This window comes from Doryrhamphus excisus, chromosome 20, assembly GCF_030265055.1.
Source record: "Doryrhamphus excisus isolate RoL2022-K1 chromosome 20, RoL_Dexc_1.0, whole genome shotgun sequence".
NCBI classification, from domain to species: domain Eukaryota; kingdom Metazoa; phylum Chordata; class Actinopteri; order Syngnathiformes; family Syngnathidae; genus Doryrhamphus; species Doryrhamphus excisus.
In genome coordinates this window covers 14,584,983-14,606,223 of record NC_080485.1, presented here as the reverse complement: position 1 = coordinate 14,606,223, position 21,241 = coordinate 14,584,983, and the positions used below count along the sequence as shown (strand labels likewise).

At 38.2% G+C, this 21,241-nt stretch overlaps 1 protein-coding gene across 1 annotated transcript; it reads left to right on the top strand.

Moving 5' to 3' along the window:
* The first annotated feature begins 3,542 nt into the window (after positions 1 to 3,542).
* LOC131107946 (carbohydrate sulfotransferase 15-like) lies at positions 3,543 to 21,115 on the top strand. The gene is made up of 8 exons (XM_058058472.1): positions 3,543 to 3,771; positions 12,530 to 13,040; positions 14,607 to 14,946; positions 16,315 to 16,458; positions 18,153 to 18,309; positions 18,373 to 18,529; positions 20,322 to 20,469; positions 20,554 to 21,115. Exons 2-8 carry the CDS (start codon positions 12,579 to 12,581, stop codon positions 20,751 to 20,753), a joined length of 1,608 nt encoding a protein of 535 aa, XP_057914455.1. The 5' UTR covers positions 3,543 to 3,771; positions 12,530 to 12,578; the 3' UTR covers positions 20,754 to 21,115.
* The last annotated feature ends 126 nt before the right edge of the window (positions 21,116 to 21,241 follow it).

Sequence of the window (21,241 nt, the reverse complement as noted above, 5' to 3'; positions counted from 1 at the left end):
ACAACCATTCACACTCACATTCATACCTATGGACAATTTGGAGTCGCTAATTAACCTAAGTTGAAATATTAAAGAAGTTGCCATAAAGTTGTAATATAATGATAAACCAACTAAATCTAGAATTACAGTAGCTTTGGGAATGTTAAATATTAAAGAAATATTGTGGGAATAAAATCCGAATATTACAAGAACAACATGTAGCATGAAGATTCATTCATTTTCTACCGCTTATCCTCAAGAGGGTCGCGGGGGTGCTGGAGCCTATCCCAGCTGTCTTTGGGGCGAGAGGCGGGGTACAACCTGGACTGGTGGTGAGCCAATCACAGGGCACATATAGACAAACAACCATTCACACTCACATTCATACCTATGGACAATTTGGAGTCGCTAATTAACCTAGCATGTTTTTGGAATGTGGGAGGAAACCGGAGTACCTGGAGAAAACCCACGCATGCACGGGGAGAACATGCAAACTCCACACAGTGATGGCCGAGGGTGGAATTGAACTTGCGTCTCATAAAGATGATGAAGATTCTTAATATTTTGACACTATTTTTGTAAAATGACTGCAGATTTAGACCCGAGTTCAATCCCACCAGTTTGCATGTTCTCGCCCGAAGACAGCTGGGATAGGCTCCAGCAACCCCCGCGACCCTTGTGAGGATAAGCGGTAGAAAATGAATGAATGAATGAATCTTCATACTACATGTTCTTCTTGTAATATTTGGACTTTGTTCCCATAATATTTCTTTAATATTTAACATTCCCATAGCTACTGTAATTCTAGATTTAGTTGGTTTATCATTATATTACAGCTTTATGGCAAGCGGTAGATTTAGTTTGTTTTTCCGTTTTCTAGTAAAATTCTATTTTGCGCTGCGGGCCAATAAAAAAACAGCCACAGGCTGCAAATGGCCGCCGGGCCACCCCTCTTCCACACAAGTGCTGTCTGAAACGGTTTTATAGTTTATTTATAGTTTATTTATGAATGCAAAGTGTGCAATAGCAACAATACGGCAACAATGTCATTACGTTCTGCAGCGAGCAGCTGTTAGCAGCTGTTAGCAGCTGCAGCCGACAGCTTCTATGATGACAAACACAAACATCTGCTGTCGCTATAGCAATATTGGACGCCGGGCTCGTTCCGCCTAATGACTTCACCTAAATGCTCTTCTAATTCCGGCCATTAGAGGGATGGAGATGATCCAATGCAGATTGGCATGGAATTCCTCAGCCAGTCCAAGGACTCCCTTTAAGTCGGACTTGATTAGAAGACCATTAGTTCCTCTCTCAGTCCCTTGACTGCTATTTGGTTCTAAAAAAAACTGTTTTATCTCATACTTCATGAGGTACAGTTGAAATAAAAAAGCATCTGTGATATGTGTCAGCTACAGATTTGAACGTCAGTCTCATTTTTTCTTTTAAAAAAAGACTAAAATGAACTATACGACGTTATTTCTAAAATAAAAATACTTAAACTTGCTGATATAGTTCATCTTCAAACAGCTAAAATAATGCATCAGGCTAAAAATAACCAATTAGCTAAAAAACATCATCCAATACTTGTCACACTTACTATGGTACCCATTATGTCATTGGATGGTCATATCACCCCGTACTTTGGTACGTGACAAAAAAATAAAAAAAATTAAAAACAAACAAAAAATTTAAAATAAACTTTTTTTTAAAAAACAATTATAAATTTTTTTGTATTTTTTAATTATAAAAAAATCATTAAAATATATATAAATAAAAAATAATAATAACATATTTTTTTAAATTATATTTATTATAAAATAAAATAAAATAAAATAAAATTGTACTTTTTTTTTTTACTGAATAAGACATCCGACTTGCAAGTCATGTTGCCAGCTTGTATGTTAAAAGAATACTGCCGGGCCGGATGTGGCCCCCGGGCCGTAGTTTGCCCACCCCTGTTTTATGGTCATATCACCTCGTACTTCGGTATGTGACAAAAAAAACAACCTTAAACTATATTTGGAAAGCAGGAAGTGAACAAATGTACCAGTTACTGATTGTAAAAGTACCAGATGGAGGGGTAGGATTTAATAAGCTTTGCTTCTTCCTACTCCTTTTGGACATGTGGAACTGTGAACTGATTATGGGATGCATTCAATTGTAATCTGATGCATGTTCAAATGAAATAAAAATTACCATTACCATTGTAACATTCATAGTGAGGGTTGGGTTTTGTTGACATCTTAAAAATAACTTGTCCACCAATTAAGCATATTAAAAAGTGACACAGCAAAGGTACTTTGGCCATTTTTTATTATTTTTACATTTTCCAGTTGGTTAAGAATGTTGAAATGTTGTATAAATACGGCCTGCACACTTTTATGATGGTGACGGTTTCAATTATTTTTATTCTCTATGATCTGCTATATGGAAAATGTTGTTCATTCCCAACCTCCAAATGGCAACTGACAGCTTGTTGACAATGTTTCAAGTTTTGCACGGAGCAGGAAATGGAGAGATGAAAGAATTTCGAGGACTCAACCGAGCGATCATGTAGAAACCTGCGCTCAAGCTCCTTTAGGCAGACACTTGTGAAAGTCTTCTGATTCCCATTACCAGAATGAATCATCATCACAACAACCTAATCTTTATGAGACGCAAGTTCGATTCCGCCCTCGGCCATCTCTGTATGGAGTTTGCATGTTCATCCCGTGCATGCGTGGGTTTTTTTCCGGGTACTCTGGTTTCCTCCCACATTCCAAAAACATGCTAGGTTAATTGACGACTCCAAATTGTCCATAGGTATGAATGTGAGTGTGAATGGTTGTTTGACTATATATGTGCCCTGGGATTGGCTGGCCACCAGTCCAGGGTGTACCCCGCCTTTCGCCCTAAGACAACTGGGATAGGCTCCAGCATGACCACACGACCCTCGTGAGGATAAGCGGTAGAAAATGAATGAATGAATTAATATTATGATAAACAAAATAAACCTAATAAAGATATAAGTTTTGGAAAGTTAGGGTGGGGAAAAGTAAGGGGAATAAAGTCAAAATATTATGGAAATATTCCAAAAATAAGATTATTTAAGGACAAACTTGATATATTTGGAAAAAAAACAAAAAAACCAAAAAACTAAAAAAAAATAAAATTTCCAAAAATTAGGAAAAATAGCAACATACTAATAATACCCCTTTTCACCTATAACATAAAGCTGACAAATAAATAAAACAGAGGATTTAAACCAAATAATTTATTGAGGAGTCCAAAGTTAACCATAGGGGTGCTATTTCATATCTACAGGGCTCTAATAATGGTACAAAGTGATAAACACTTTTTACAAGCTCTAACTACAAAAATATTTATGAATGGACTTTGTGTGACTCGCCCCGCCCAGCTGGCTTGTTTGCTTGCTTACCAACATGGCGGACGTTCTGCTCAATTTGTATGCATTTGACTAATTCAGTGAGTTTGGTCACTGTCATGGCGTCGCTGTATCTTAACTCAGCCCTCATCGAGCTAACATGAGAAAAGAGGAGCGCTAGTAGGAGGATGAGCGCCCTCCCCTCCCCTCCCTCCCTACTCGGATGGAGGCAGAGGAAAGTCACTCATTCGTGCTGTAAAAGCCGACCATGAACGCAGCCCACGCTCGACACGCACTCCGCGGACTTTTTACTCCACGCAGGCAGACGAGACACCTGTGCTGTCTTTTATTTCTCACTGGATTAGCATGGATCGTGTGATTGATTGATCATGTCTGGCCAACTGGATATGATAGCATCCGACTCGACTGTGAGTGTTGTTTTGTTTACTTCCTAACCGAATCATAAATGTTTTATTTACTGCCTAACCAAATCATAAATGTCACCTAATTCTATTAAATAGATCATATTAGGTATTTTAAAACACTGTAACCTCTTTTAATGAACTGTATATTTTAATCTGAGACGAAACACAATTTATGCTAATGTTTTTTGCTAGCTTGTTTTGTTTACATTTACAACAAAGTTACACAAAAAAGTTCTAATAGATAAAATACAATTGTATCCTCCAGTACGTTGATTCTCAGGCTATACACATGGATAAAATACATCTACAGATATGTATGTAATAATTTGACAAAAGCAAATTAACTATATTAACTGTATTAACTATATATTGTAATATATTGAAAGTCGTGGTGAGGTCAGGCAATCCGGCTTTAACTATCTATTTTGGGGTCACAGATATGGTAATACTTGCAACAAGTATTTCAAGTATTTCTGATCAACTTAATTCAATATTAATCATCGTTATGTTACATAAATGACCAGTAATTCATTTTCTATAGAGCATGCATGGATCAGGACATTAGAGAGTAAAAAAAGTTGTTTAGAAAAAGCTTACCAGTAGTGAGATAAGTACTCCAAAATCCTTGATTTTTTTTTGTGAAAGCCCTTTAAGTGTGTATGTGTGTGATGGGTTGTAATCCTACAAGATAAGTTAAATCTTCTCCCTCATTATGAAACAGTTGGACGAGTGGACACTGAAGCATAAACGTTAGCATTAACAGGTACAGTAAGTTAATATTTACGCTTCTGATTGTTTCTGTTTACTCTAATCTGACTTATTGTTTACATTTGAGTGGGGGTCTTAATTCCGCATATGGCTTTTACGACTCTGTGGTGTTGCATAGAATAGTATGGCCGTTGGTGGTGTAGTGGTTGACATAGCTGACCTCGGTGTAGCTAGCGTGGGATTGATACAAAATACAAAATAGCAAAACAGCAAAGCACTTTTCATGTTGGACAACGCTTCCAATACACAACGATGCAGCACATTCTCGTCGTGATTGGGGGATGGTGCCCCATACCAGTAGCCTATAGGGTAGAGGCCCGCCCAGACCGGAAGAGTTTCATTCTTTTGTAGTGTTGAACCAACTGAACGTGTTGGAATGGTGATAAACACCGGCCAAAGTTAGCGGAACCTCCTCTTCTGGCGCGTGAATGGAAGCTACCGTTACCGGGTTAGCTTAGTTTAGCATGCTAGTGTGGTTGTATGTGTGCGAATCAGGCTGCACGAGTATATAATGTAATTTATAATGTATGGCGTGTTCTACAATGGCCGATGACTACATGCAGGTGGGGGGAAAAAAAAGATGAGAAAAAACTTTATTCGTGCACCAAGTGTGAACTAAAAGACTGGAGGCACATTTATTCTCTTGACTGGCCATCATTGAGTGTAACACCAACACCTCCGGGACAATAACAGCACTTCCTGTCGAGCTACAATATAAGGGTGTCACATTAGCTAGCTACATCCATTTCTGAATTAGTGGGCGAAATTGTCCATTGATGTATTGCATCAATAAATGTAAGGATATTTGCATTTTATTTATTAAAACTGGTAAAAATAAGTGAAAAATGTAAAAAAAAAAAAAGATAAAATAAAAAAAAAATTGGGGAAATAAATAAGGTTGTCACATTAGCTTGCTACATCCATTTCTGAATTAGTGGGCGAAATTGTGCATTGATGTATTACATCAATGAATGTAAGGATTTTTGCGTTTTATTAACTAAAACTGGTAAAAGTAAGTGAAAAATGTAGGGAAAAAAATTTTTGGAAATAAATAAGGGTGTCACATTAGCTAGCTACATTCATTTCTGAATTAGTGGGCGAAATTGTCCATTGATATATTGCGTCAATAAATGTAAGGATTTTTGCATTTTATTTATTAAAACTGGTAAAAATAAGTGGAAAAATGTAAAAATTAAAATTAAAATAAAAAAAAGATTTTGGAAATAAATAAGGGCGTCACATTAGCTAGCTACATTTCTGAATTAGTGGGCGAAATTGTCCATTGATATTTTGCATCAATAAATGCAAGGAATTTAGCATTTTACTAACTAAAACTGGTAAAAATAAGTGAAAAATGTAAAAAAAAAAAAAAGATTTTGGAAATAAATAAGGGTGTCATATTAGCTAGCTACATCCATTTCTGAATTAGTGGGCGAAATTGTCCATTGATATATTGCATCAATAAATGCAATGAATTTTGCATTTTTTTAAACTAAAACTGGAAAAAAATAAGTGAAAAATGTAAAAAAAAAAAAAAATTAAAAATTAAAAAAAAAAGATTTTGGAAATAAATCAAATGGATTTCATAACTACATATGTCAGGGCATGTCTGTTCAACTTGAGAGGTGTTTTTTTTGCTCACATTTCTATGTGTAGCTTCTCCTGGTATAGAGACATTCATGATATTGAGGAGTGCCTCTCCAACTGGGCCAAACTGCAAGGACGAAGGGTGCCGATGTGTAAAGGTCTAAGTTCCACACACTCCCTGGAGTGAAGCAGGAAGGCTTTAGGTCATCCCAAAACTGTCACCATGAAACAGTGGAGTAAAACATCATGAGATGTCCAAATCCTTTTGCTTCTTTTGGCATTCTTCACATGGTTGAGGTAAGGCTGAAAGTATGAGGAGGAGTAATGACAGAGAAGTATCATATCAGATTGTTTCAACTGGGGGTCCACCACTCGGAGTGGGAGAGAAGAATTTGTGCTGTAGCATCGGGAATGTGGGAGGACGACTCGAGTGTTCTGGCAGCGTCTCCGACTTTCTATTTCAAGTTGCTGTTATGTGAGATTACAACATGGCGTCCTTTCTAAGTAAAAAAAAAAAAAAAAAAAGTTTCATTCTTATCTGCAGTCGTCATTTTCCCCATTGCTAATGGTTTTCCCTTCTTCTTCGTGTGGTGCTGTGTTTCTAACTTGTTTTAGTGAAGGCACCATCCCGTATGGTTTTTTATTCAAACGTATTCCGCCGTCGTATACTCCTCAATGCCTGAACTGTTTGATTGACATTTTATAAATATGAAACAGGAACTTTCCGTGCTCTGAAAACCACATGCATGCTGTCCATCAGACCGGCTCGTCTTGACCGGCCTCAATGACTTTAGCGAATGGCTTCAGAAAATAAATATTTCATGATATCAGCTTTATAGCGGCGCCTGATGCTTGGTGCATTCACATGTCCTCACTTCCTGTGTGTGTGTGTAACTTGCGGAATCAGAGGAGAAAAAAAAAAAGGTGATCAAGCTGCTACATGTCATGTAGGCAAACTGGATTACTGTCAGGGTTCTTCTGTCTTACACAATAAGAATGTTGACAACAGAGATCATCTGGGACTTGTCAACACAATCAGCAGCCGAGTGCGCTGTGACGTGATCACAATTATTAGGCAATGGTTAATTAGGTTGAATAACCACCACCACTCCCACATTCCAAAAACAAGCTAGGTTAATTGGCGACTCCAAATTTTCCATCGGTATGAATGTGAGTGTGAATGGTTGTTTGTCTACATGTGCCCTGTGATTGGCTGGCCACCAGTCCAGGGTGTACCCCGCCTCTTGCCCAAAGACAGATGAGATAGGCTCCAGCACATTCTCCTCCCACATTCCAAAAACATGCTCGGTTAATAAAATATTACAAGAAGAACATGTAGTATGAAGATTCATTCATTTTCTACCGCTTATCCTCACGAGGGTCGCGGGGGTGCTGGAGCCTATCCCAGCTATCTTCGGGCGAGAGGCGGGGTACACCCTGGGACTCCGGTTTCCTCCCACATTCCAAAAACATGCCAGGTTAATAAAATATTACAAGAAGAACATGTAGTATGAAGATTAATTAAACCAACTAAATCTAGAATTACAGTAGCTTTGGGAATGTTAAAAATTAAAGAAATATTATGGGAAAAAAGTCCAAATATTACAAGAAGAACATGTAGTATGAAGATTCATTCATTCACTCATTTTCTACCGCTTTTCCTCTCAAGGGTCGCAGGGGTTGCTGGAGCCTATTCCAGCTGTCTTCAGTTCGAGAGGCGGGGTACACCCTGGACTGGTGGCCAGCCAATCACAGGGCACATATAGACAAACAACCATTCACACTCACATTCATACCTATGGACAATTTGGAGTCGCCAATTAATCTAGCATGTTTTTGGAATGTGGGAGGAAACCGGAGTACCCGGAGAAAACCCACGCATGCACGGGGACAACATGCAAACTCCACACAGAGATGGCCGAGGGTGGAATCGAACTCGGGTCTCCTAGCTGTGTGACCTGCATGCTAACCACTCGGCCGCTAACAAACATTAGTTTATTCATTCATTTTCTACTGCTTATCTGGAGAAACCAGAGTCCTAGGGTGTACCCCGCCTCTTGCCCGAAGATAGCTGGGATAGGCTCCAGCACCCCAGCGACCCTTGTGAGGATAAGCGGTAGAAAATGAATGAATGAATGAATTTAACAATAATTTAAACGTAAAATTCCGAACCAGGCGTACAGTTCAAGCTGGCCAGGACCGCTTGGCTGCAGTCTACGACATTAATTTCAACATTTGCGGCACCCTCACGTTCTCCAAATAAAGTGGTTTACAGTAACGCTCCATTGGCCTCCCGAAATAGCCATAATAAACCTGGGATGACCCCTTGTGGTACCTGTAATTATACCGCCTCTTCCTCACCTCTTCCTCACACCCTGCACGGTAGGAACCGTCTTCAGCTGCTGTCTGCTTGTTATTAATGTCACATTGGCCTTAAAGTGCAGCGAAAGCAAACAGCCCCTCACTATAAGGAAAACATACACGTGCACATGTATACACATTGTACACGCGTGTGCAAATACACAGTGTAACGGAGGCGCACAGCTGCGCTCCATATGTCAAGGTGGGCTTCCCTTGGCTTGGCTTGGCAGGTCTAGACGGAGGCCATATTTACCCAGGAGGTTTGATATGACTTTTTCCAAGTCGGTTGTTTTGTTTGACTGCGGTTGTTGAACAGGTTAGAAGAACATCATTCATCACTGACGTAAACGCCTTTGAATTTAGTTAAGCGCTGAAACGTGTTTACGTTTTTTTTAAACCAACTCGTGTAGAGACACAAAGATGGCTTTTATAGTTGACGAAAAAACACAAAATACTGCATCTCAGCTGTGACATATAACATATTGATGTACAAGTGATACAGTATGTAGTATTCTGGTCACTAGACAGCAGTAATGACACAAAACATTGAGACAGTAGCTTATGTCATATGTTCTTAACAGTGCATTAAGTCATGAAGTTCTCCTCCCATTCTGTGTGGAAGTGGTAACTTTTTGTCTTACGTTTCGGAGAAGTAAATTATGTGTATATATATTTATATACCGTATTTTCCGGACTATAAGTCGCACTTTTTTTCATAGGTTGGCTGTTCCTGCGACTTATACTCCAGAGCGACTTATAAATGAAAAAAGTGCTTATGTTCCATAAACACTGGACACCTTTTCTGTTCATGTTTATTTTTTGTGTAGCTAAATAACCATTGTGTAAGCATATCTTACACCTATTCAGCTTGTTTATTTTTTTATTGTTAGAACTTGCCTTCCAAGAGGACGTAATGTCTGTTTTGGTCAAGTAATTAAAATAAATTACCCGCAAAAAATGCGACTTATATTCTAGTGCGACTTATGTATGTTTTTTTCTACCTAATTATGCATTTTTGGCCTTGTGCGACTTATACTTCGGAGCGACTTATATTCCAGAAAATACAGTATATATACTGATATATATATATCAGTTATGATAATCAGTTATGAAACAGTTGTTTCATGTCTACTGGGCACAATATTTAATATTGCATTTTAATATTGTTTTTTTGTTTGTTTTTTGCATTTTAATATTGAATCCAGAGGTACCACAGGAAATATGGAAGTATTGTAGCGTCGATGTTGGAATTTTCGACAGTTTAAAAGCGCTTTTCGTGAGCCTGACCGACAACATGCTGTTTTATGTGTTTGTAGCTTTAATGCTAATAAGCTGCACTTGTACAGTGTAAATTATGGCATACGTATGTCAAATAAAACAGCGCAAAAATGATTTCCTAAAGAGTCGAACTTACAGCTAAAACGGTTTGAGCTGACTTTTAGCTTTTAGGTGTTATTTTAAGAAGTGTAGTGAAGCCTGTATTAATACAAAGCTATCTAGCTATAAGTGTTGAGGGTGATAATACATTTTTGTCACATTTAGGACACATACGACCGTTATGAAATAGTCCATTCCGCACAATAAGGGAAGTTTCATGTGGATTTGCTGCCAAGTGTGAAAGTCCACGTTCGGCAGCAGGAAACAATTGTTGTCTGCCCGAGTTAGCGACCCCCCCCCCCCTGTCTGTGATTGTTTAACTTTGCCATCAACACAGATGCTGGGACTTCCTTAAGTGGCTGTTTTTTCGCCTTCTTCCCAACAACTGCAGTCACGGTGGCGGGAGGTCACGGTGTATTTACGCCACGATAAACACAGAAACGCAGTAACAGAACAGGCCAAGGATCTGTACATTGTCACACGGGGGACAAGCACAACATGTTAGAACCGTTCCCATGTTCTTACTTTTATATCTGGCAGGAAATCCATATCAACAAATCATGTGCACCTGTATCAATACCCAGTCTGTTCATTCATGATCTGCACAATTATCCTCCTGGGTTCACAAAATTAAAAAAAAAAGCTCTCAAGCGTCCCTCCTTTTAGTTCTCAGAGAATTAATGTTGTGTTCTTAGGGTTGAATTACAGAGTAACTATTATTCTGACCTCCAGAGTCTCACGGTGGAGCTCGTCTCTATGTTAAAACACTGAGACAGTAGCTTATGTCACATCATCGTAACAGTGCATGACGTCATGGAGTTCTACTCCCATTCTGTGTGGAAGTGGTAAGTTTTTGGCTTAAGTTTCGGAGAAGTAAAGCGTATTTTCCGGACTATAAGTGGCACTTTTTTTCATAGGTTGGCTGTTCCTGCGACTTATACTCCAGAGCGACTTATAAATGAAAAAAGTGTTTATGTTACATAAACGCTGGACATCTTTTCTGTTCATGTTTATTTTTTGTGTATCTGAATAAGCATTGTGTTAGCATATCTTACACCTATTCAGCCTGTTCTCTATTCTTTTATTGTTAGAACTTGCCTTCCAAGAGGACGTAATGTCTGTTTTGGTCAAGTAGTTCAAATAAATTACCCGCAAAAAATGCCACTTATACTCCAGTGCGACTTATGTATGTTTTTTTTCTACCTAATTATGCATTTTTGGTCAAATGCGACTTATACTCCAGTGCGACTTATGTATGTTTTTTTCTACATAATTATGCATTTTTGGTCAAATGCGACTCATACTCCAGTGCGACTTATGTATGTTTTTTCTACCTAATCATGCATTTTTGGTCTTGTGCGACTTGTACAGCAGTGCGACTTAGGTATGTTTTTTTTTGTACCTAATTATGCATTTTTGTCAAATGCGACTTATACTCCAGTGCGACTTATGTATGTTTTTTTCTACCTAATCATGCATTTTTGGTCTTGTGCGACTTGGACTCCAGTGTGACTTATGTATGTTTTTATTTTTTTACCTAATTATGCATTTTTGGTCAAATGCGACTTATATTCCAGTGCGACTTATGTATGTTTTTTTCTACCTAATTATGCATTTTTGGTCAAATGCGACTTATACTCCAGTGCGACTTATGTATGTTTTTTCTATCTAATTATGCATTTTTGGTCTTGTGCGACTTGTACTCCAGTGTGACTTATGTATGTTTTTTTTGTACCTAATTATGCATTTTTGGTCAAATGCGACTTATACTCCAGTGCGACTTATGTATGTTTTTTTCTACCTAATTATGCATTTTTGGCCTTGTGCAACTTATACTCCAGTGCGACTTATGTATGTTTTTTTCTACATTATTATGCATTTTTGGTCAAATGCGACTTATACTCCAGTGCGACTTATGTATGTTTTTTCTATCTAATTATGCATTTTTGGTCAAATGCGACTTATACTCCAGTGCGACTTATGTTTGTTTTTTTCTACCTAATTATGCATTTTTGGTCAAATGCGACTTATACTCCAGTGCGACTTATGTGTGTTTTTTTCTACCTAATTATGCATTTTTGGTCTTGTGCGACTTATACTCCAGTGCGACTTATGTACGTTTTTTTCTACCTAATTATGCATTTTTTGGTCAAATGCGACTTATACTCCAGTGCGACTTATGTATGTTTTTTTCTACCTAATTATGCATTTTTGATCTTGTGCGACTTATACTCCGGAGCGACTTATAGTCCAGAAAATACGGTATATACACTGATATATATATCTGTCAGGAAATCCATATCAACAAATCATGTGCACCTGTATCAATACCCAGTCTGTTCATTCATAATCCGCACAATTATCCTCCTGGGTTCCCAAATTTAAAAAAAAGCTCTCAAGCGTCCCTCCTTTTAGTTCTCAGAGAATTAATGTTGTGTTCTTAGGGTTGAATTACAGAGTAACTATTATTCTGACCTCCAGAGTCTCACGGTGGAGCTCGTCTCTATGTTAAAACAACAACAGACCACACGCACACACACACATTACACACTTTTGAGGCGATTTGTGCTAAAAGTAGGAAGCTTCAAATTCACACGCGACGTGACTATGAAAAGAAACTGGCGTGAAAGAAATATTCTCTGCTTTAACAAGTGTTTCCACTTCACAGAGAGACTGAAAGGTGGGCGTCTCCCTTCTCATGCCTACTTCATGTCAGCATGTCACTATCGGACTACAAACATGGCAGAACGACTCAGTTGCACCCTGGCTATGTCCCCTACAGCTCTACTCTGGTCGGATATGACGGAAAAACACACTTCAGGACACTTCAAGACGCGAGGGACACAAATACGCCTGAAAATGCGCATAAATTATCCAGGGTGAACTTCCCCAAAGTCCAAACTATCTTCTTGCTGGGTTTGACTCTGACCTTCCTCATTATGGCTTCTTACGTCCTGATGTGGGACAAGAAGGGACTGCTGACGCCTCCGCCTTATCAGCTCAGCGTTGTTGATGTCTCGATGACCGCCAACACCACAACAGCGGCGGCGGTGGCGGGGGTCTCGTCACAAAGGACTTCAGTCGACATGAAGCAGCTGGTGAGGATGATCCAGTCCACATTGGAATACCCACCCAGGAAGCTTCCTGATGAGAAGGACATCATCAGGACGGACCCTCATGTGAGTCATGTTTTTATGAATATACATTTGGATATACTGTTAGATCATAAGGAGATTTTACGTAGTAGAACATTTAGTCAAAGTCACCAAAGACTTAAAACTGGTATTATTTGCGGATGATACCACTGATTTTTGTTCAGAGAACAAATGGTCATATTAAAAAAATATTAAAAAAAAAAATAATTTTCCAACAATTAAATTTTTTTTCTGTTTTCTTTGTCATATTATGACTTTTTTGCTTTCATTTTTCAACTTTATGCTATTAATATCTGTAATATTTACACTCTTAATATTTTGTATATTGTTGGAAAATAACGTATATTTCTTCCAATTTTGTTGTTTTGTTTTTTTCTTGTTTTTGTATTTTTAGAAAATCTCAAGGGACAATTAAAAAAATCAGATGATATAAATATCAACAAAGTAAAAAAAATAAAAAAAAATAAAAAGATGGTTTGATAATAATTGGGGCTGCACGGTGGACAAGTGGTTAGCGTGCAGACCTCACAGCTACTAGGAGCCCCGAGTTCAATTCTACCCTCGGCCATCTCTGTGTGGAGTTTCACTAACTGATGCACGATTATTTTTACTAACGCTAGCATTGTTCCTTTCTTTGGAACATTTGGAACTGAGACCCGGGTTCAATTCCAGCCTCGGCCATCTCTGTGTGGAGTTTGCATGTTCTCCCCGTGCATGCGTGGGTTTTCTCCGGGTACTCCGGTTTCCTCCCACATTCCAAAAACATGCTCGGTTAATTAGCGACTCCAAATTGTCCATAGGTATGAATGTGAGTGTGAATGGTTGTTTGTCTATATGTGCCCTGTGATTGGCTGGCCACCAGTCCAGGGTGTACCCCGCCTCTCGTCTGAAGACAGCTGGGATAGGCTCCAGCAACCCCGCAACCCTTGTGAGGAAAAGCGGTAGAAAATGAATGAATGAATTTTCATACTACATGTTCTTCTTGTAATATTTGGACTTTGTTCCCATAATATTTCTTTAATATTTAACATTTCCAAAGCTACTGTAATTCTAGATTTTTTTTGTTTACCATTATATTACCGGTGTTGAGTCCAATAACCATGTGATACTGGCCTGACAAGGAGATCCCACCTGAGATGTTTTTCCACATGGCAAAAATCTTCAGGTCGTGCAGGGGCGTCAAGTGGCATCCAGCTATATGGAGATGTTGCAGGGGGGCATCCCTCATGACTGAAGGTCCTCGTCTATGTGGTCATGACAACACCCGTCTGACAAAGGACTTCTTCCAGAGGAATATGGTCACCATTTTGCACCATCTTGCGTGTTCCCCGGATCTAAATCCAACGGAGAACATTTATAGACGGATGGGAAGGGAAGTTTACAAAAATGGATGTCAGTTCCAGTTCGGCTCGAACCAAATCAATCAATGAATCCGTTCCAGAAAGCTAAAAATGCTAACACAAAACTTGTTTTTATCATTTGTAAGCACAGGTGTTATGTAAAATGTCAAGTCAAAGAATATGAGTATATAAGTATACTTATATATCTTATCTTATATCTCATACATGATATGACTCTCTCTGTCCGCAGTTGTTCTCCTTGATTCCTCGCCACTTCCTGCCGGGTATCAAAAGCCCCTGTTGGTACCAGGAGTTCCTGGGCAAAACCGACGACAATCCGTACGCTAGTAACCTCTTCGTGGTGCGTTCAATGACTTTTAAGAATGTGTGCGACCAGCTGACGTCCAACTTCCACCAGCGCCTGCACCAACAGGACGACAAGCTGTTCCGCCTGCGCTGCCTGCCTTATTATTACATCGTCGGCCAACCCAAGTGCGGCACGACCGACTTGTTCCGAAGGCTGCAGGTGCATCCCGAGCTCCGCTTTAACGTCATGAAGGAGCCGCACTGGTGGACCAGGAAACGCTTTGGTAAGTCAACGCGGTCTACGGGCACAACAAACACAACAGAGCCTTCACGTGATGCGACCAAAGGAATTCTGGGAGGATGGCACTTTTCGGAGAAGCACTTGGGACAGAAATTTCTTTGAAGCCTGTTTCATATTCGGAATATTTTAAGGTTTTCCCAGGCTGCACGGTGGTCGAGTGGTTAGCGCGCAGACCTCACAGTTAGGAGATCCGAGTTCAATCCCACGCTCGGCCATCTCTGTGTGGAGTTTGCATGTTCTCCCCGTGCATGCGTGGGTTTTCTCCCGGGGTATTCCGGTTTCCTCCCACATTCCAAAAACATGCTAGGTTAATTGGTTAATTAATTAGGTTAATTAATTCATTTTCTACCGCTTTTCCTCACGAGGGTCGCGGGGGGTGCTGGAGCCTATCCCAGCTGTCTTCGGGCGAGAGGCGGGGGTACACCCTGGACTGGTGGCCAGCCAATCACAGGGCACATATAGACAAACAACCATTCACACTCACATTCAGGTTAATCAATTAATTAGGTTAATTGGCAACTCCAAATTGTCCATAGGTATGAATGTGAGTGTGAATGGTTGTTTGTCTATATGTGCCCTGTGATTGGCTGGCCACCAGTCCAGGGTGTACACCGCCTCTCGCCCAAAGACTGCTGGGATAGGCTCCAGCACCCCCTGCGACCCTCGTGAGGCAGAAAATGAATGAATCTTCATACTACATGTTCTTCTTGTAATATTTGGACTTTGTTCCCATAGTATTTCTTTAATATTTAACATTCCCAAAGCTACTGTAATTCCAGATTTAGTTGGTTTATCATTATTTTACAAATTTATGGCAACTTCTTTAATATTTCAACTTAGGTTAATTGGCGACTCCAAATTGTCCATAGGTATGAATGTGAGTGTGAATGGTTGTTTGTCTATATGTGCCCTGTGATTGGCTGGCCACCAGTCCAGGGTGTACCCCGCCTCTCGCCCGAAGACAGCTGGGCTAGGCTCCAGCGCACCCCCCCCCCCCCCCCCCCCGCGACCCTCGTGAGGATAATCGGTAGAAAATGAATGAATGAGTTTTTCTCTTTCCGAATGGAATCTTTCCGAATGACTTTTCCGAAAACAATGGTATCTATGGAAAGGAATATTCCAATCTCTTGTCTACATGTGCCGCTATAATCCAACAGAATATTCAATGGGGCACTTTATGAAGTATAACTGATAACTGTGATAACTGTATGCGGTTATCACGCACTAAAAAGCCAAAGAAAAAGCAATACACACTGACATATCACCTGAAATAATGCCTTTCAGACCTTTTTTTTGCTAAATTCCAGCGTTGAGTTTATCTATTGATATTAAACGTCTTCTGGTTTTCCAGGTTACATCCGCTTCAAAGAGGGCTTACAGGAAAGATTCCCGCTGGACAATTACCTGGATCTGTTTGACTTGGCAGCCCAAACCATCCAAGCGTCAAGCAGTGGGAATTCCCCAGGAGACCGCCGCCCTCTGCAGGTCATCACAGGTGAACGCGTGTGAAAGCGGCTTTGCGCGGGTGGTGGTGGTGTGTTTGAGGACATCACGCATCCAGCGGAAGAAACTGTTGGCTTTGTCACATTTCCTGAACATCCACGCACCTCTCAGGTTTCACAACTATTTGGCACGCTGTTTTTTTTTTTACCGCCAGACATCTTTTTTGACGAGATTTACTAGATCTGGCGATGCACGTGTAGAAGCAGATGGAAATGGAATCATATGTTTATGAATACGCTGCGGTAAAGGTGGAATTTAATGTTCCGTGCATGTGGTTGACTCAGGTTGACTCAACGTTGTCCAGAAGACACAAATAAACTTAGAGTTAATAAAAAGCTGTTTTTTTTTTTGTTTTTTTGACATGAGGTTGTATGGCATCCCCATCAGCAGCGACTTTTGCCCCATTTCGTCCTGTCAGATGAGTTCTGGTCAGTTTTTGGCTAGTTGGCTACGGTCACAATCATGAATCAGTTATTGCTGTTTCGTGGTTGAATGTGGCCTATTATTAGTCATTTAAAAATGTATTATTTTTTATTGTAATTTTATAATTAAATAAATAAATACAATTATACTCTTTTATAATAATAATAATAATATAATTATATTATTATTATTATATTATTATATAATTATAGTCATTATAATCTTTTTTTATTATAATTATTATTAATATATATTCTTGGCCTAAATCAGTGGTTCTCAATTATTTTCTGTCATGACCCCCCCCCCCCCTTTAAGGACAGAAATACGAAACTGATATCTATTTTCAGACTAAATGGAGTTTAGTTTCGTGGTCATTAAAAACATTTATTATTTATTTTTATTATAATTTTATAATTAAATAAATACATATAATTACACTATTTTATTATATTTATTTTTATATTTTTATTATATTATAATTATATTAATATTATTGTAATTATTACATTATTATAATAATAATATTTTATGTAATTATTATTATTATTATTATTATTATATATTCTTGGCCTAAATCAGTGGTTCTCAATTATTTTCTTTCATGACCCCCCCGGCCCCCCCCTTTAGGGACAGAAATACGAAACTGATATCTATGTTCAGACTAAATGGAGAGCATTACTGTTTCATGGTCATTAAGAACATTTATTATTTATTTTTATTATAATTTTATAATTAAATAAATACATATAATTATACTATTTTATTATAATTATTATTATTTATTTTTTATTTTATTATTATAGTATAATTATTACATTAATATTATTGTAATTATTACATTATTATTATTATTATATTTTATGTAATTATTATTATTATATATTCTTGGCCTAAATCAGTGGTTCTCAATTATTTACTGTCATGCCCCCCCTCCCTTAGGGACAGAAATACGAGAAAAAGTGATCATATCTATTTCTATACTTGTGCCCTCTCGATTATATCTCCTATGTTGTTTAGCACAAATGTAAAGGTGACTATAGGGGTGTTATTTTATGTACAGAGGGCTCTGATAATCTTCAAGATGGTATTTATTTCAAGATTGTAAACAGCTTTTCTAAGCTGTTACTATGAACATATTTGATTTATTAATATAGAATCCTACTTCAGGGATATCGTGATAAACGAGGGACGACTATACGCTGAGTTATTTGTCACATTTTGTTGTACTACTAATATTATTATTATTATTTGTTAAATAATAAGGTGAAGCCAGCGCATCCACCATGTGGGACAACCAAGCGTGGAGCTATAACCATGACAAGTGGGAGGAGACAGACCCCCCCTTCCTGGCCCAGGACTTCATCCACACGGTCCAGCCCGGTGCCAAAATCATCATCATGCTACGAGATCCTGCAGAGAGGTGGGACCGGCAGACAAGACGTGTTACCTTTAGAGTCTGACCTTCTCTCCTCGTCCTCTTCAGGCTGTATTCCGACTACTTGTACTTCAAGATGGCCAACAAGTCAGCAGAGGACTTCCATCAGAAGGTGGTGGAATCTGTGCAGCTCTTTCAGTCCTGTCTTTTGGGGAGGTCGCTTCGATCCTGCGTGTACAGCACCAACCTGTCCAACTCCATGCCGGTATGCTTTGTACTTTTTTTCGACAGCATGTATGTCCAAAGTGCGGCCCGGGGGCCAGTTATTACTGTTTTTATTGGTCCTTGGCCACAATGGAAAAAGCATTATTTTTTTTTTTTTTATTTTAATTTATTTTATTTTAAGTATAATATTTAAAGAAACAATATTATATGAGAAACAGAATAAAGTTGCAATTAAAGTTTAATTTTTTTTTAATTTGATTTTATTTTTTTAAGAAAATTAGTGCCTTGATTTTTTCAGTAGCGGACCCCCCAGTGCTGCAGTTATTGAAATGCAGTCTGCTAAGCCTTTGCTTCACTCTGTCACTGTATACTTTGTAGCTATGGCGCCCTCTTGCGGATTTTCACTCTAAGCACAGATTACACATTCACTTCAACTTCAAAACAATACGTGAAATATGAAGGCAGATTTAGGCCAGCTATCCAAATATGTATATTATATATTAAAACCAGGCAAATTGGGAGCAATTAATCAGAAGTGATGATTACACCTCATAGTGATCTCATAGTTAGAACTTTTTAACTCGTAATTTTGACATATGTGGTAATTTTGATCTCATAGTATAACTTTGAACTCGTAATTTTGACTTTTCATCTCATAATCGTGACTTTTCATCTCGTAATTTTGACTTATGTAGTATTCTGACTTTTTAATCTTATAATTATGACTTTATCTGGTAATTCTGACATTTTATCTCATAGTCATAACTCGTAATTTTGACTTCTTATCTCATAATTATGAATTTTTATCCCACAATTTTGACTTTTTATTTCATAATTATGACTTTATCTCGTAATTCTGACATTTTATCTCATAGTTATAACTCATCTCATAGTCATAACTCGTAATTTTGACTTATCTCATAATTATGACTTTATCTGGTAATTCTGACATTTTATCTCATAGTCATAACTCGTAATTTTGACTTCTTATCTCATAATTATGAATTTTTATCCCACAATTTTGACTTTTTAGCTCATAATTATGACTTTATCTTGTAATCCTGACATTTTATCTCATAGTCATAACTTCTCATAGTCATAACCCGTAATTTTGACTTCTTATCTCATAATTATGACTGGTAATTCTGACATTTTATCTCATAGTTATAACTTATGTCATATTCATAACTCGGAATTTTGACTTTTTATCTCATAATTATGACTTGATCTTGTAATTCTGACATTTTATCTCATAGTTATAACTTATCTCATAGTCATAACCCGTAATTTTGACTTCTTATCTCATAATTTTGACTTTTTATCTCATAATTATGACTTTTTATCTCATAATTCTGACATTTTATCTCATAATTCTGACATTTTATCTCATAGTTATAACTTATCTCATAGTCATAACTCGTAATTTTGACTTCTTATCTCATAATTATGACTTTTTATCTCATAATTATGACTTTATCTGGTAATTCTGACATTTTATCTCATAGTCATAACTCGTAATTTTGACTTCTTATTTCATAATTGACTTTTTAATCTCATAATTTTGACTTTTTATCTCATAATTATGAGTATCTTGTAATTCTGACATTTTATCTCATAGTTATAACTTATCTCAGTCATAACTCGTAATTTTGACTTCTTATCTGGTGAATTATTTGACTTTTAATGTTATAATAATGACTTTATTTCTCGGAATTTTGACTTTGTATCTCGGAATTTTGACTTTCTGTCTAATCATTATGACTATATCTCATAATTTTATCTCCTAATCATGACTTATCATTGGGATATTGTTTGTTGTTTTATCCCCACAGGTGAGGCTAAACCTGGGTCTTTATATCGTCTTCCTGCTGGACTGGTTGAGTGTTTTCCCAAGGGAGCAGATCCTTGTCCTCCGCTTGGAAGACTACGCCGCTAACCTTCAAGGGACGTTTAAGAAAGTGTTCTCCTTTCTGAACACGGGTAGGTCAAACGTAAACGTTTAGGTATCAGCATTGACCAAAAGAACTGTACTTTACCCCACAACGTGTGCCATCGTCTCCTTAGGTCCGCTATCTCAACAAGAGGAGGCGGTGCTGACTAAAAGTCCGTCGTCCAATACCCGGCGTCCGGCCGACAGGGACCTCGGCCCCATGCTGGCGTCCACCAGGAAGCTCCTGTGGGAGTTTCACCAGCCTTTCAACCACAAGTTGGCCGCTGTGCTGGACAACAAGGCCTTCCTGTGGGGCGACAATGACTTCCTGTAGGGGGAACTTAAAAAGACAGTCAATGAAGCTCTGGATGGATGAATGTGACAGCTTTTGATTGTGCTATTTATTTCTTTCGGACTGTTCGGTAAAATCAAACGGGATACTGGACACATTAATGGACGTTTTATAAGTGCAAAAACAAATTTACATATTTCCCGACAGCAGACACCCAAAGAAATCTACCCCGTGGTATATTTACCGTACCCGTGATGTGGCGTTCCGCCTTCTTACAGGACAATCATTAAGCCTGATGATGATCTGGTGAGTTCAATGACAGTTGTTGACAATAAAACTGCCACTATTAGACACCAAATAAACCGCCTCCGTCAACTGATGATATACATTCTTTAATATTTAACATTCCCAAAGCTACAGTAATTATAGATTTAGTTGGTTTATCATTATTTTACAAATTTATGGCAACTTCTTTAATATTTCAACTTAGGTTAATTGGCGACTCCAAATTGTCCATAGGTATGAATGTG

What these genes read in the sequence shown, in the direction of transcription:
- LOC131107946 (XM_058058472.1), top strand. Translation starts at nt 12,579, where the DNA reads ATGTCACTATCGGACTACAAACATGGCAGAACGACTCAGTTGCACCCT. An exon ending in GTGGACCAGGAAACGCTTTG is followed by an intron (nt 14,947 to 16,314) that starts GTAAGTCAACGC and finishes CTGGTTTTCCAG; the next exon opens with GTTACATCCGCTTCAAAGAG. An exon ending in GTTCTCCTTTCTGAACACGG is followed by an intron (nt 20,470 to 20,553) that starts GTAGGTCAAACG and finishes TCGTCTCCTTAG; the next exon opens with GTCCGCTATCTCAACAAGAG.